Source organism: Notamacropus eugenii, chromosome 5 (genome assembly GCF_028372415.1).
Source record: "Notamacropus eugenii isolate mMacEug1 chromosome 5, mMacEug1.pri_v2, whole genome shotgun sequence".
Lineage (NCBI taxonomy): Eukaryota > Metazoa > Chordata > Mammalia > Diprotodontia > Macropodidae > Notamacropus > Notamacropus eugenii.
Window position 1 is genome coordinate 442,324,057 of NC_092876.1, and position 15,853 is coordinate 442,339,909.

Here is a 15,853-nt window from a genome sequence, read left to right on the forward strand (position 1 = left end):
TTCAAATCTGGGCCTCAGACATTCAATTAGCTCTGTGATCACAGCCAAGTTTTTTAACATCTGGGAGCCTCAGATAATTCTCTAAGACTATAAGTTATAGATCAGTGATAAAATAATCAGGTTCTAATAAAGTTAGTAAAGTCATTTAAAGATACAAAGTGCATTTGAACATCTATTAAATACATGTATTCTCATAAGCATACAGAAATGAATTCCATATGAAAGTCAAATGTGAAGTAAATGAAAACACAAACTTAAAGAAACATCATGTATGCTTTGATTGCCTTCTTTTGATATGATTGAATTTTCTTCAAGGTGATAATCAACTTTATTAGGTCCTATTTACAAAATGGAGTCCTTTTAGTTAATGTCTACCCTCTTATTTGATATTTTTCATTGAGTGATAGGACTTTTATTATTATACGTGGATCTTTTTTTTGTGAGTTCTTCATGAAGTTCACTATATAATAGATTCAATTTTGTACCTACATTTGTTCTTGAAATATCATGATAAAAGCTATATTTGCATAGCTGAATCTATTTCTCCTTTAATACTATTATGATTTTGCCCATGGAAAGAAAAATGTTGGTAATATAAAGTAAAAAATATATGAAACCACATATCTACTTGGCAGCTAGGTGGCACAGTGGATAGAATGTCTGAGCTAGAGTCAGGAAGACTCCTCTTCCTGAGTTCAAATTTGTCCTTAGACATGTTCTAGCTATGTCACCATGGGCAAGTCATTTAACCCTATATGAATCAGTTTCCTCATCTATAAAATGAACTGGACAGGGAAATGACAAACCATTCCAATATCTTTGTCAAGAACACCCCAAATGGGGTCATGAAAGTCAGAAATGACTGAAACAACTGAACAAAGATAGTGTGCTAAGCAGAGTGCTAAGGTGGACAAGAAAGGCAGCCCCTGCCTTCAAGGACCTAATCATTTGATGGGGAAAGACAATACACAAAAGGATATTGAAGGGGCTGGTGGTGTAGGAAGGCAACCAGAGCTGTGACATGGCAGAGAAGATCAAAGGAATGAACCCAAGTAGGACATAAAGATGCCCTTGGTGTCTGGTGATTTTGAAAGGATCTTTCTGCTCTACTCTCCAATCAGAGAGGTCCTAGGGGCAGAGGGTACTGATGAAGTTTGAGTAGCAAAAGTGATGATATTTTGAAAGATAATGAAGTCACTGGTGAAGAAGTTCTTGGTATGATGAAGAATTTCAATTGATGTATGATAGAGAATTTCAACTGATGAGTGACTCGACCAGGATCATATAGCTAATCAGTATCTGAGACAGGATTCAAACCCCAGTCTTCCTGAAATTCATATCTCTATTGTCCTTTTCATGCCTTATTTCATTTGACCCTTCAACAACTTACTGAAGCAGGGTAAGTTCTAGTGTGCCTGCTTTATAGCTGTGGTAACTGCAACCTAATGAATTCACATTCCTGTTATTGACTAGTCCATTGATTTTTCAAAATGCACTCTTTGGCAGAGGCAAAAAAAAATTTTCAGGGGTTAGGGTTTGGAAATTTGTCAGCTCTTGCCAGAAGTGGATCATTGTGTAATACTATACTTTGAACCTCTATATTCTCGACTGGCATACAATGGAAGCTAGTTATTTCTTTCAGCTAAAGCAGAAAAAAAGGAAGCTTTCTGCCTGTAGCAGCCTTTATGTCAAGTTAATGACCCTCCTGTGCCTAGTTAGTTTCTGCTTTTCTTTGGGTTTGTTTAGTTTTGACCTTTGGCTCTGTCTTTGACCAAAAGCTTTTGCATCCTCCCTGGTTTCAGATTATCTGTTCAAGTTGACCCTGTCCTTGATTTTCCTTGACTCTCCAGGCTGGTTTCCAACTTTGTCGTTTTTATCAAATGATATTCAGGGCTCAGCCTGAAAGAACTGAGACAATGCATTTAGCTCCTGATTTATCCTCAAACCATAAAAGATGCTACTTACTGTCATATGTGGACTTAGCCCTCCCAGCTATACCTTTTATTCAGCCAAATACTAATAAGCACTCCCTTCACCAAAAAACAAACAGAAAACACCAAAACCCAGAAATTTTATAACAATAAATATCGTAAAAGCAGTGTTCTCACTGATAGAACATTTTTACCCTATAAAACTTATGTTTCTATCACAGGAGGCCATATGGTTTGTCCCCTCATCTAACAGATGATTACACTGGCCCAGAAGGATCAAGGAGTAAAGGACAGAGGTGACATTTGAACCAAGGTCATCTGCTTCCCAATCTGTACAAAGATTACTCCTTATACAGCTTCTATGTATTTAAAAAGTGGTAAATAAAGAAGAAGATCCTAGACCAAAGTGGAAAATCACAAGCATCCTCAGCCTCCCAATTCTTTAGCAGTTTTTTCCCCACCTTTAGCTACATGGATAGCCTTGGTCAAAGCACTTTTCCTTTCTGGACTTCAATTACTCATCAGTCCAATGAGGGGACCAGGTCTTTTCAAGATCTAAATCTTCAGTTTCTATGATCCTTTTGGGGCAACCTTGTCAGGCATCCATTATCTTCCTGCTCACTGACCTCTTCCTCCATCTTTGAATATAGATCCAATCATTTATACTTGTTGATGGATTCATTCCTGCATTATTGTGATGGAGTGATGGGATGACAAAGATTTTACTTCAACTAGCAACCTACATTTTAAGTTTTTTATCTCTTATTGCCATGGGACTTGATAAGCATGCTAGTCTTTTTATTTTTTTTATCACCCTAGGAAGGCGGTTTAGTCGATAAATTGCTAGACCTACAATTTAATTAAAGTTCAGTTCTGGACTCAGGTACTTACTATGTGACCCTGGGCAAGTCATTTAACCTCTGTTTGCCTTAATCCACTTTGTCCTTGGTTAAAGGAATTCCAGACAAAGGTGAGCTGATGGAGAAGCCCCTGAAGTATCACTATGCTTAATTAACTAGATCTACTCCCTTTCTTAATTCCTCCTGAGGGGTCCCTCTCTTCTAAGTATGACACTTCCCTTGTTTTCCCTTTACCTTTCCTGACATTTTTCAGGAGCATATTTTCAGTTTGCTGGTATATTTTACATAATTTTAGATATTATTCAGTTAATATTTAATTAGTATATTAGTTTAACGTTCTTTTCTCTCAGGGGAAAAAAAAAATCTGTCTGTTACCTATTTGTGCTGTTGCAACATGTCCTGCCCAACTGAGCACAATTCCTGTGTCTCATAACTCAGTAGGTGAACATCTCTAACATTAACAGTCATCAGAAATAGAGGTTTAAGACTCCACTTGGAGCAGACTTTTGTAGCACCTAGACACAGATAGTGAGACCTCAAAGATTACATTTCAAAAAAGCAAATATACTTTAATAGACACCTCAATCTGACTTGATAGGAAGTGAATACATGTGAAATGATATGGACGTGTATTCAGAATATTCAGATTTCACCTATCACTTAATTACATAATCAAAAATTGTTTCCTATTTTGGATTGAATGAGTAGTAGTCAAATGTCAGGAATCATTGAAATGGTGAAGTAATCTATACTATCCTTAACTTTTGACACTTTGATGATCAGTTTCTTGAATTGTCAGAGGAGTTCTATGAATTTTATCCTTTGAACTTCCAGGTATTTAATCAATCATATGGGAAAATCATCTTTGAAAAATCTCAGCCTGGGTTACTGCAGACTTGGTGATTTTGAATTAACACTTTATTTTTTGTAACATTCTGAGCAACAGGAAGATTGTGTTGCCTTCACATTATTTTGTTTCAAGATTTCAAAAAGGATCCTCTGTGAATTAGGTTTTTATGTGTATATACAACATACTCAATGAATAAATGTACCCTAAGTGCAAAGAGAAGGAACTGCTGAGTCCTAGGCCTATCTTTGTCCTTAGCTACCTCTGATTTGAGCTCCCCTTCCTTATCTCTGGAGTGCTAAAATAATACTCATTTTGCCTATCTCACAGAGTTCTCAGGATCAACTGCGACAATGTAAAAGGATTTTTTTTTAAGTAGAAAGGACTCAAAGTTGAAGATAGTATCATCTTTACATGATACGTAGCAATATCTCACTTAAAAAACACTTCCACAAAGTTAGTATTTGTCAAAATTGAATTCCTCTGTCAGGGCACACACACTATTTAATTATGTAATCAGTGGTAGTAATGGCTCAAAGCCTTATAGGATTATAGATTTAGAATCAAAAGGGACTTCAAGTTCATTTAGTTCAACCCCTTTGTTTTATGAATGAGGGAACTGAGAAATAAAGAGCTTAAAGGACTTGCCCAAGGTTACTCAGGTAAGTGGCAAAGCTGAGATGGATGCAGCATTCTTTTCACTGGACTGGGTTATTTTTGTATTTATTGGATGAGCTGTTGGTTTATTTCTATGTTTTATAAATGAAAAGTCAGAAAGGGATAAAAATGGATAATGATAACTTACAGTGTTACAACATTTTTGTCATTTTCTTATTACAAAAAAACTATCTGATGCCTTAATAAATATGGTATCAACATTTTTTTTCCAGTATCGCCTGAACTGTGTGCCATATTATTATCCTAGTTTTCATTTGCTTATTTGTTTGTTTTAAGTAATGCTGTTGGTTTTTACAGGACGGTATCTATCTACAAACATATACATATATACGTACATACGTACATACCTACATGAAAGATGTCATATTTATTGTTAATAAATGAATAAAAATGAGTTAATTCTTAATAAATATAGTTAGTAGAAGAAGCTATTCTGTGTTGTGTTTAGAGCCCTGGACTAGCATCAGGAAAATCTGAATTCAAATATAAATTCAGACACTTACTAGCTGTGTGACCCTGGGCAATTCACTTAACCCCTGGGTAACATGAGGATAACTATATTACTCCCAGCTTTGTTGAGAAAATCAAATGAGGTAATGATTGTAAAGTGCTTAGCACCTAGGGGATAAGGAATGCTTGTTAAATCTGTCTAAATAGCCATGTTTATGTACATATATATATATACACACACACACATATATTTGTGTATATGTATATATGTTTGTGTATGTATGTCTGTTTGTGTATAATCATAAGGTATTAGAGTTTGAAAATCATGTAGCTCCACTTCTTTATTTTACAGAAAAGGAAAGTGTAGCCCAGTAATATTGTGACAGCCAATGTAATATATCCAGCTGCTAGAAAAATGAAAGTAAATTCAGGTGACTCTAATACAAATGTCCTTTCCACATCACCATGATGGCTCTTTATAATTCTTCTTTCATATTCCCCTAGGATATGCCACTGTCTATTCACATGGCTTATCTCAAATAGGTACAAATTTACCTCTTGAAATGCATAGTATCTAGAGCAATAATTATTTTCTATTAAAACACAATTGTTATATAGCAAAAAAAGAACATCTAAAACTTAAACTTCTATATCCAAGCAGTATTAAAAATAAAACTTTAAAAAGTTACAGCAGTAGCTATCAAAGAATCTATAACGTAAATCCAGAGCCAAAAAAAATGGCTCATGTCGATACACTCTGTGGGTTGTCAGTAGAGCTCTGTAGATCATGAAATAATAATAGTTTGAGCGTATTCAATTCCGAATGAAAAATAGACATGATTCATTCCCTAAAGCCTTAAAATTTTAAATGGTGTAAATGTAGCCAACTCAACTCTCAATGTCAAAATACATCTGCAGGACAGCAGAGGTCCTTGGCCATTCCTGCATTTTTGATACATGGCCCGCAATATATTTTAAAAATTTATATATGTTCTTGAGAAGTTCCTTTCATATGTAGTGCATAGCCTCTTCAGCCTGACCACAGTATGACAAATGCCTTATGGAAGAAACTTTTTTGCTCTTACTTTCAAATTAGAACCTTATGGAGATTTTTGGTTTGGAAGGGACATTAGAAAGTAATTAAAACTCCACACTTTAGAGATGAAGCCTGGAATAAGCAAAAAGCTTCCTCAAGAGTCTAGCATTAGTTAGTGGCAAACAATGAGCTGAATGGAATGTAAAATGAAATGAATACTAATGAGCACTTTTGTGTAAAGGAAATATATATATATATCCCTTGTTTAAGAATAGGAAGTTAATATTTTTATAAACTGATAAAAATAAGAGATTATCAAATCACTTTTTAGATAAAAATTATAAGTATTCTTAATCTTCTTTTTAAGGCAAAAGAATTATTTTTTTTAAAGAGAATAATATTTATTAAATGAGTTGAACCTCTGACCCCCAAGTTTGGGGGGATTCTCCCATTTTTTCTCCCAACCTCCCAACCAATGCTCTCTTTTGCTTCTCCGCGATATGGAACTATAATATATTCATTTAAAATATTGTTTCTCACTAATTTTTAAATGATGCATGTAATAAGTCGTATTATGCAAACAAAGCTAAATTATGTTGCTTATTCTTTAAATCTCAAATCCATTCCCAGAGTCATTGTCATCCAAACTCAATTTCATCCTTAAATCAACATGCTTCAGTTTTTAATATGAATTGAAAAAAAAAATCAAATCTTTTTTTTATTATTACAATGAGAGGATATAGATGTCTTAGAACATTCAGATTTGCTATGTAGGAAACTCCATCTGTATTGCATTCATAGCATTCTCAGCCTGAAGGAGCTGCTGCCAAACACTTTTCTCTCAAATTCTTAACCTCTCTCTTCACTGTCTGAAAAAGACAGTGAAGAGAAAGGGCCTAAACATTATAGAAGAAAGGCAGGGGGTTGAGGGGCTGGGGTTAGGGGAGCAGGACTCCAATTGGAACAATTATTCGCTTTCTGTCAGCCTTTAGGCACATGCACTTTCAGCCTTTATGTTTCCCGATTCATTTTTGAGTATATTACAAAGGTTCATGTTTCAGGCCTGCTTAGTGTGCTATGGAGAATGTGTATGAGGCTGGGAGGTGTAAAATGGAAATTAAAAAAAGTTATTGCTGATTTCTGGCAATCTGGGCTAGGTTTGACCTCTTGCAATATTTTCCAAAGATCTCTTTCCCCCAAATAGAACAAAGGATTGACTGGGAGCTCAGCTCTTCCCCACTGCTTGTACCTTTATTCCTCAACACTGACTAAAGCAGGGAAGGGATTGGTAAGGAGAGGGCAATAGGGGGCACAGAAAAAGAAAGGGATGAATTCACCCTCAGTTCTAGTGACACAACAATTTTTTTCTTGAGAATAATTGGTATACTGACCACTATGGCAGGTGGTGTCTGAGGTGTGATAATGTGCTACAGTTTACTAAAAGTTGCAGGAAACTTTCATACTCACTAATTCAGCAGACAAAATGATCAGATATTCACCTGAGAAAATTGCACAGGTTTTTATTGTAACCACATCAATATTATTATTAGTCAACTAAGTAGGTATGGTTTCATATTTTTGTGATATTCTAATATTTTAATGGATCTCTGAGTATTCCCTCCAATGAAGTAAACTAAATCCACCGATTTCTGAATGTCCTGTAAAACTTTCTGCTATATCCTTGTTTAAATTTTCCACAGGGGTTCTATCTTTTATATTAAGGAAACTTCCTTGGGTTTTCTTCACACTTTTTCTAGAGTGCAATTTATCGTGTCAGATAGCAGAGTTTCATAGATAGTGAGGGCAGGATTGGAATCAGGAAGACGTTGGTCTAAGCTGTATTTCTGACATTAATATCTGTGGTACCAGAGGCAATATCTCAACCTCTCAGTGTTCTTCTTGTTACTTAGTCGTTTTCAGTCATGTCCAACTCTTTATAACCTCATGTTGGATTTTCTTGGCAAAGATACCCAAGTTTTTTGCTATTTCCTTCTCCAGCTCATTCTGCAGATGAGGAAATTAAGGCAAACAGGCTTAAGTGACTTGCCTATGGTCACACAGACAGTAAGGGTCTGAGTTCACATTTGAGCTCAGGTCTTCTTGACTCCAGGTCTAGCATTATATTCACTGCACCACCTAGCCCCTTTGCTCTTCTAGCATCTTGTTAATATATATGTGTATCATATTTAACATATATTTAAATATACACACATATTTGAAGTTCCCTATAGTAATGAGATTAATGTTTGTTGATGGATTGAGCTCAGAAGTCAAAATTCCACTAAAAATAGTTGTAGCACTGAAATTGTATCCCTAGATAGGGATTGGATTGTAATTTGGAAATATAATTTCTTTGAGTAATTTAATTAAATTGGTTATGATCTCAGAGAATTCTAAATCAAATTTATTTTAAAAACAAAATGATCAAAACACTGTTGTTTAACAGAATAATAAACATCCATTCTCTTAATAGTGTACTAATGTTCAAGAGTTATGATAGGAAATCCCCCAAACACCCCTCCATACAGGTTGTAGTGAGTGGTTTGAGGAGTTCAGGGATTCCCCCCAAGGACCAAAATACAGTGCAGCATCATCTGGAATAAATCCATGGACTCAATCAATCTTTAAGTCAAGTTGGCAAATGTTAATTTTTACACATTCAGAGGGCAAAAAGTTCTTAAGGAATCTGTGACTTTAGAGATACAATTAAAACATGAGCCAAAGATTCCAATTAGGTGATTCAGGGTGGGATTAAAGAGTGGTTAAAGAGTGGTCAGTTCTTAAAGGAACATGGGCTTTTTGTATCTACTGAGCAGGTGTTTTATCCAGAGTTCACCAGGAAAAGCCCAGGTAAAGGAGGATGAGTGGGGTGAGAAGAAGTGTGGTTTTTAGGTCTGATATGTGTAATGCCAAATCCTGATAGCACATCTCAGGACTGCTCCTGTGAATGATTAAAGGGTCTAATAGCATAGTGTAATGAACTCTCTGTTCATCAATAAACTAAACATTGTTGAATAAAGCGGAGCATTCGCAGCAACATCCTTGAGCAAAAGGTGTCGCCTAATACATCTCTGTATTTGATAACACTCAGTATGTCATATGGCACATAGTATATATCCCCAAGGTCAGGGGGTCCCAGAGTAGAGTCTCTCCTAGCATAATGCATCCTTAAGGAGCAGCAGAAAATACCACATCATCCTCCCCTAGGTCACTGCAAGAACAATCTCCTTAATCAATACACAGTGTCCAAGTAAAGTCCTGTCTCATATTGACTGGAGACTGATTTCCAAACCAGATGGCTCCTCTTCTGTGGGACTGCCACTCCCAGCTCTTCCCTGGGATCACAAGCAGGCATCTCTCTGCTTCTGCTCCTTGTCTCAGCTCACAGGAGATGGTATAGATAGTCCAGTGTGTACCAGATATCTTTATGAGTTTGGAAATAGCCAGTTCAAACAAATAATTCCTATAGGTGAGGTTTGTTGCTGTACCAGAGAGAAAGAGAGAGAGAGAGAGAGAGAGAGAGAGAGAGAGAGAGAGAGAGAGAGAGAGAGAGAGAGAGAGAGAGATAAGTATTTCATTGGGGCCCACTTATAAGTAATTCTTAGGCATAGTATCCTTGGGCTGGGGAGAAACTTCCAAAGGTAGTGTTTTTTGAGACTAGAGGGAAATATGGTCCTGGAATTGGGGTCTGAGTATAAGCACCCAGGTACCACATCAGTAGGACTACAGGTATCAAATACTGCAAATGTTTTCAAATTTTTTTTCCAATGGATTTATTTGTTTACTGATTTTTCCCTCTTCTTTTGGTCTTAAAAAACACTATTTGTTATATAACATGGCTCTCTATTAGGGGGAGGGGAAGGTACTGTGGAAAACTGTGATACTTTTTTTAAAGGGAAATTTTTAAGAAAGATTAAAGACATATTGGAAGAAAACAGTTTTTATTAAAGGGAAAAAGTATATTAATTTGTTTTAACACTCTATAGTTATGAGGGTCATTTTATTTTCTTTCTAGTTTGTTTCTATCACCTAGAGTTAAACATTTCTATAATGAACCTTATGTATGGTTCATGTCTACTTCTTCATAATTGGGTCTCTCATTCTTGCCTAGATGCCCATTGTACTATATGGGTATCAAGTAGGGTACATTCTTTATTTCACTCATATCAGGAAATCTACAAGATATGAAAGAATCATATGAACCTGTGAGCAAATGTAAAAACAAAATAGTCATACTGGCTAGCACAGTAGCCTCAGAATGTTAGGAAACTTTAGAGGAGTACTAAATCAGTTATTCCTATTCGTGTTGGTTTTTTTTTTTTTTTTTTGGTTTTTTTTTTTTTAGGCAATCAGGGTTAAATGACTTGCCCAGGGTCACACAGCTAAGTAAATGTCTAAGGCCATACTTGAACTTGGGTCTTCCTGACTCCATAACCTATGCAATACCTAACTGACCCAATTCCTATTTAGCTTGGACTTGAATTCATGGTAACAGGTTAAAAAGGTCATCTTTCCACCCTCTCCAATTTACTTTCTCTCCAGTTAATTTATGCAGTGTTAATCCTTAAGCTGCAGGGCAATCCTCTGAGAAATCATCACATGAGTAATCAAGGAAATCTTTCTCTAGCTGGCTAGTCCCTGAATTCAGGAATTCTTGATCCCTCTGGACTCTAACTTAATGGAAAATCAATTCTCAGGTCTCTAACCTGTGCTCAGAAAATGAAACAAGTGAGCAAAATGCAGGCAGGGACCTGAGATCCATGAATTCAGGCCATCCAGGCAAGCATTGTCTGATTTTTGTGTGTTTCTTCTGTCACTCACCATATTTTGCTCCTGAGCGGGAAAAGGGAGAAAATCTGTCCTCTCCTCTCCCTCACACACACTTGCTGTACTGAAAGAACAAGGGACAAAAATTGAATAGACTGAACTCTTAGCCCATCTTTTTTTATCATAAGAGTAAAGCCATCTCTTATCTCTGAAGTCCAAAACTTCTAATTCCCTGTCATTAATCATCTTGGAGATAACCTCCAGTCTCTGAGAAACAGTAAACTGAATTACTTATGTTTTCTCAGTAAAGAATTTAGGAGCACATGCACCTGAATGACAGGTGACCATTAGACCTCGTTGTATTCTTTGTTAATTTCATGAAGCTGATTGTGAAGCTGAAACTGATCATGGACCTCACCTGATCAATCCCCTTCCTTCTACATGAAGGTGGAAAACCCAACTACCATCTTTTCCCACTACGACATAGTACCTATAAATACACTGGAATGGAGGGTGAGCGAGGTAGAGTCCTTAATCTCAAAAAATTTACTTTACACTTGGGGAATAACAATGAAAATGTGCCTGTGAGACTATGTTGATATTTTGACTTTGTATTCATGGCATTTTTCCAGTTTTGCTGTCAGCTGATGGCCAAACTTTGTGACAAACCTTTCTGAACCTCGTTAGATGATTCTTCAAAAAAAAAAGAGATAATTAGTTTGGAGAACCAAGGATCTTTGGACTTTAGTGAAACTACATATTTCAATAATATGAGTAATATGGACTGAAGTACATAGCTTTTTAAATTCCTCCCCTGTTGATTCTAGCTTCTTCAGAATTATCATTCTCTTTTCTGTAGCTCTATGATCTGCCAAACCTGCTATTCAGGTTCCAAAAGGATAGATAGATGACATTCAATAAAATTTCCTTTCAGTTTCCTTTGTATTATCAACTTTACATATTCCTTATACTTTGTGGTCAATGTGATTACAAGCTTAGTGAAGGATATGGAAAAAATTGATCATCCTCTGAAATCTGTTTTAAAAGAAACATGCATTTACTGTTTCATCATAAATATATTCTGGATAATTTCTTCTCAAGAAAAGTTATTTTAAGAATTGATGTTGTTTCATTTTAATATATTAAAAATATTTTATGGTTAGCTAAGCAACTGATGACTATGCTGCTTAGTCTCTGGAAACATCTAAATTTAATTACATTGTTATCTTGTTGTTTTCACAGAAGGCTTTTGTTCCCTTATGGACTTTCATACATCTTCCTTTCTTTCTTCAAACAGGTTGATTTAGTGAATATTGGAAGCACAGACATAGTAGATGGAAATCATAAACTGACTCTGGGTTTGATCTGGAATATAATTCTCAATTGGCAGGTGAGAGACCCTGATGAATGTTTTCTTTATAAATAACGTGTTCCATATACCTTCTTTTCATTATTGCCCATGACCTGCAAAACAAACATATGTATTTCAAACAAAACAAATCCATCCTCAAAAATAACAGCTTTTAAAATTAGCACAGCTCACAGCAGTCTGTTTATATAGTATCTGAGGCATTAAGAACTGGCAGATTATGAAAGAGACACAAGAGAATTTGGAGTAGTTATTTTTTTCAATTTTAATCTGACTATGGATCATAATAATAATAAAAATATTTCAACAAAGATCAGCAGAGTCATGGAAAAATGTTTATATTTTTTTCCCTGTAATTCACCTTGAAGTAACTTTGTTTTCATATACATCTATGTCTAGGTCTCCATGTATAGTGCCCATATTCTATATGATCTTAGTGTTTGCTATGTTTTTTTTCTAAAAACAGTTTCCTTTGCAGAATTTTAGCCATAAGCATGAAGTATCACCACTTTTATCTTTTTTGAGAACATAAAAATGTCACCTAACACTAAAAATATTAGTGGTAAAAACATGTTTAAGTTAATTTAGGAAAACTGCTCTCTCAGGTGACATCTGCATTTAGACTGTGGTCTTTTAGAGACATCTGTATTATCTAGCTCAAAAATTGATTGTAATATCAGGAATTTCAAGCCAGGGAGAAAATATGCTTGACAGTACCATCCATACTAAGATGATAGGAAAGAAACTTAGACTTCAAAACTATTTTGAAGGTAATTGCCTACTTCGCCTAAAGATGAAGCGTAACCTGATGCAATCTCAAAGGACAATCAATGAATCAAAGAAATTTTGAATTAAAAAATGACCTCAGTTTGATTGATATTATTCAGGTCATTGGTACTAAAAATGAAAAGTTTTTATTAAACCCTTTTTTTTTTTGTCAGGTTCTATAAAAAGCATTGGAGATACAAAATGCAAGCAAGCAAAACATTCTCTCCTAAGAGGAACTGGAAAGGGAAAAGAGGCTCGTTTGGGTAGCGTGGGGTGGAACTGGCCAGGAATTGTCTTGGAGCTCTGGATCCTAGCCAGATAAAGGTCAATGCTGTCCTACAAGAGATTGATGACCCAGCGGCAGAGCCCAAAGTTAGGAGTAATGAGAGACACGATGACCAGAGTATAGACAGTATGATGAGAGAATGCCTGAGAAATGAACCCCTAGTCTGAGGAAGCGATCATGTTAGGCTTCTCTTAAATAACTCCAGGAAAACAAACAGCCTGTTATTTCATAAAACAGTCTGGATATTTTTTATTTTTGGTTCTAATCCAAATTCTTAGGAAGTACCCTTTACATTACGATCAAATTTACCTACCTACAACTGCTTTTAGTCCTAATTCTTCTACCAAAAGAGAAAATATAAAATGTCTCCCCTGACCTTTAAATGACTGAAAACAGCTCTGCTTCCAACACTGTCTTCAAATGGCAAATATCCCAAGTTGTTTATACAGTTTCTCCCATGACTTGGTTTCAAGAATTCACCTCTGCTAAAACAAGGTGTTGTCATGTGTCAGAAACTGTGCTTGGTCCTGGGGATATGTAGAAAGCCATGGTTTTTCCCCTTAAAGAACTCCCATTTTAATAGGGAAGATGATGTCAAAGCAACTTTGATGTCATATGCATGATAGTTTCAGAGGGAAGTTAGCAGTGGGGGTTTGGGGTAGAAAGTCAGCTAATAAAGACCACTTACAGAAGGTGAGCTGAATCTGAAAGAGGTTAGAGAAGCTGAGGTGGAGGAGAAGGGAAAGCATTGTGTGTGCACGTGGGTGGTCAGTGAAAAGGAAAAGAATCTGAAGATGAGGTTTCTCATGTGAAGAATAGGAAGAAGGATACCATAGCTTCAACTTAGAGTATATAGAGGATAATTAAGTAGGAAAAGATTATATGTGGAAGTCATCCAAGGCAAGTGCTCACATGGTGGAAAGAAGAAGTGATACAAGAACACTCTCAATAGCTCTCTTAAGAACTTTGGAATTGATTGCATGATATGAGAGACATCAGCACTAGACTGCACAGCATGGTGGGTCCTCATCAAAGAAGGTCCTGTGCCCTAAGAGCAAAGCAGAATTTCAGTGGTTCAAAAGAAACCCCAGATATACAAATTTAGAGAATCCATCCCAAATATTCACATGGACTACTCATTCCCAACTCGTGGTGGAGCATTCTGAGCTCATATTAGTCTGATCAGCCATAGTCAGTGACACACTATAACTTGATTCTAACATAGTGATACCATTTTGATCCTATTTGAAAATAAAGGACAACAACCAACCAACCAAGTAGAAAAAGACTGGTTCAAGTTGGGAAGAGATTTAAACTCCATACCTAGAATTTTATATTTGATCCTGGAGGTAATAGGGAACCACTGAAGTTCATAGAGGTCACTGAATACTGGTTACATTATTTTTTTCAGTGCCCTTTTGAAAATGTGGTGCCCAGAATGGACCACAATCTATCTAATGTCTTATCAGTATGGAATATAATGTGCCTACTACCTTTCTTGTTTGATCACTCTATTTTATTAATGCAAGTTAAGATGAATTAATTTTGAGGGCATATTTCATTAAATCTGATATCAAAAGCCTCACTTTTAAAAATATGAATTTCTATCTTCCTGTGTCTCTCCCTTTCAGTATATGAGTGATTAATTAAATATGAATAAAAGGAAACAGGGAAAACTAGGCAGTGCAGTGGATAGAATGCCTGGTGTGGAGTCATGAAAACCTATCTTCCTGAGTTCAAATCTTGCTTCAGGGACTTAGTAGTTGTGTAACTTTGGCCTAGTCATTTAACTCTCTTTGCCTCAGATTCTTCATCTGTAAAATGAGATGGAGGGGAAAATGGCAAACCACTCTATTGACATGGCCAAGACTACGCCAAATGGGGTTACGGGGAGTCAGACATGACTGAACAACAACAGTACTTTTTTAACTTTGTTGAATTAATGCTAACTTTTTGTGTTCACAACTTCTTTTGCTTTGTGCTCACAAGTTTTCAAATCATCCATTGTATAATGTTGCCAGTAATTAAAGCCAAGCCAAGTTCATTGGTCTATATTTTTGTGAATTTCCCTTTGAAACGTGAGACATTTGCCTATCTTCAATTTTAAATTATTTCGTCTCTACAGTTCCTTGAAGAACATTTGCCACACTTGGATATAAAATAATAATGTAGGAAAAGATACTCTCTAAACTTCTTTCTAATTCAAAACCCTAAATTATATCTTTTTTTCAATATTTTGACATAGATGGATAGATAGGTGATAGATAATGCATTTACTGAATACTTATATGCTAGGCATTGTGCTAATTGATGGTTATACAAAAACAGGAAAAAAAATCACTACTCTCAAGGAACTTATACTAGGAAAAGATAAACATAAAAGGAAATTAGGAATTGTGCATGCACACACACACACGCGCACGCGCGCACACACACACACACACACACACACACACACACACACACACACACACACACACACACACACACACACTGAGACAAAGCAGCTGATGTGGAGCTAGAACAGAGCAAAGACTGAAGGGGAAATGCAGTGAGCCATTTGACCAAGACTCCTGAACTTAGGGCAGTTCTGGGCAAGGACTCACCAATCAAGAAGCTGATCTCTGGGTGGAGTCATCCAGTTCAAGACAGGCAGCTGGTAGAAATGTAGAGTAGACGAGAAAGTAAGCTGGGTTGAAGTCGAACTTTTTGTACTCTAAATGATTTGCTCTCATCTAAATCTACTGAACTTCCTAGAGAGGATTTTGCTGTTACTGAAGGTATACTCTGTATTCTTTTGAACCTATCATGTGGAAGTATTCCAATATGAATCAGCAGGAATGAGTAGCCATTGAGAGTTC

At 36.1% G+C, this 15,853-nt stretch overlaps 1 protein-coding gene across 9 annotated transcripts in view; it reads left to right on the top strand.

Annotated features, from left to right (window-relative positions):
* Positions 1–15,853, top strand: part of DMD (dystrophin) — a 2,329,373-nt gene that overhangs the window by 524,021 nt on the left and 1,789,499 nt on the right. For all 9 annotated transcript variants that reach the window (XR_011968542.1, XM_072616876.1, XM_072616880.1 and 6 more), the window contains exon 5: positions 11,867–11,959. Coding sequence is in view for 8 of the 9 variants with exons in the window: in XM_072616876.1 (XP_072472977.1) it covers positions 11,867–11,959 (93 nt within the window). In the remaining variant the exon portion in view is untranslated. The remainder of the gene's footprint in view (positions 1–11,866; positions 11,960–15,853) is intronic.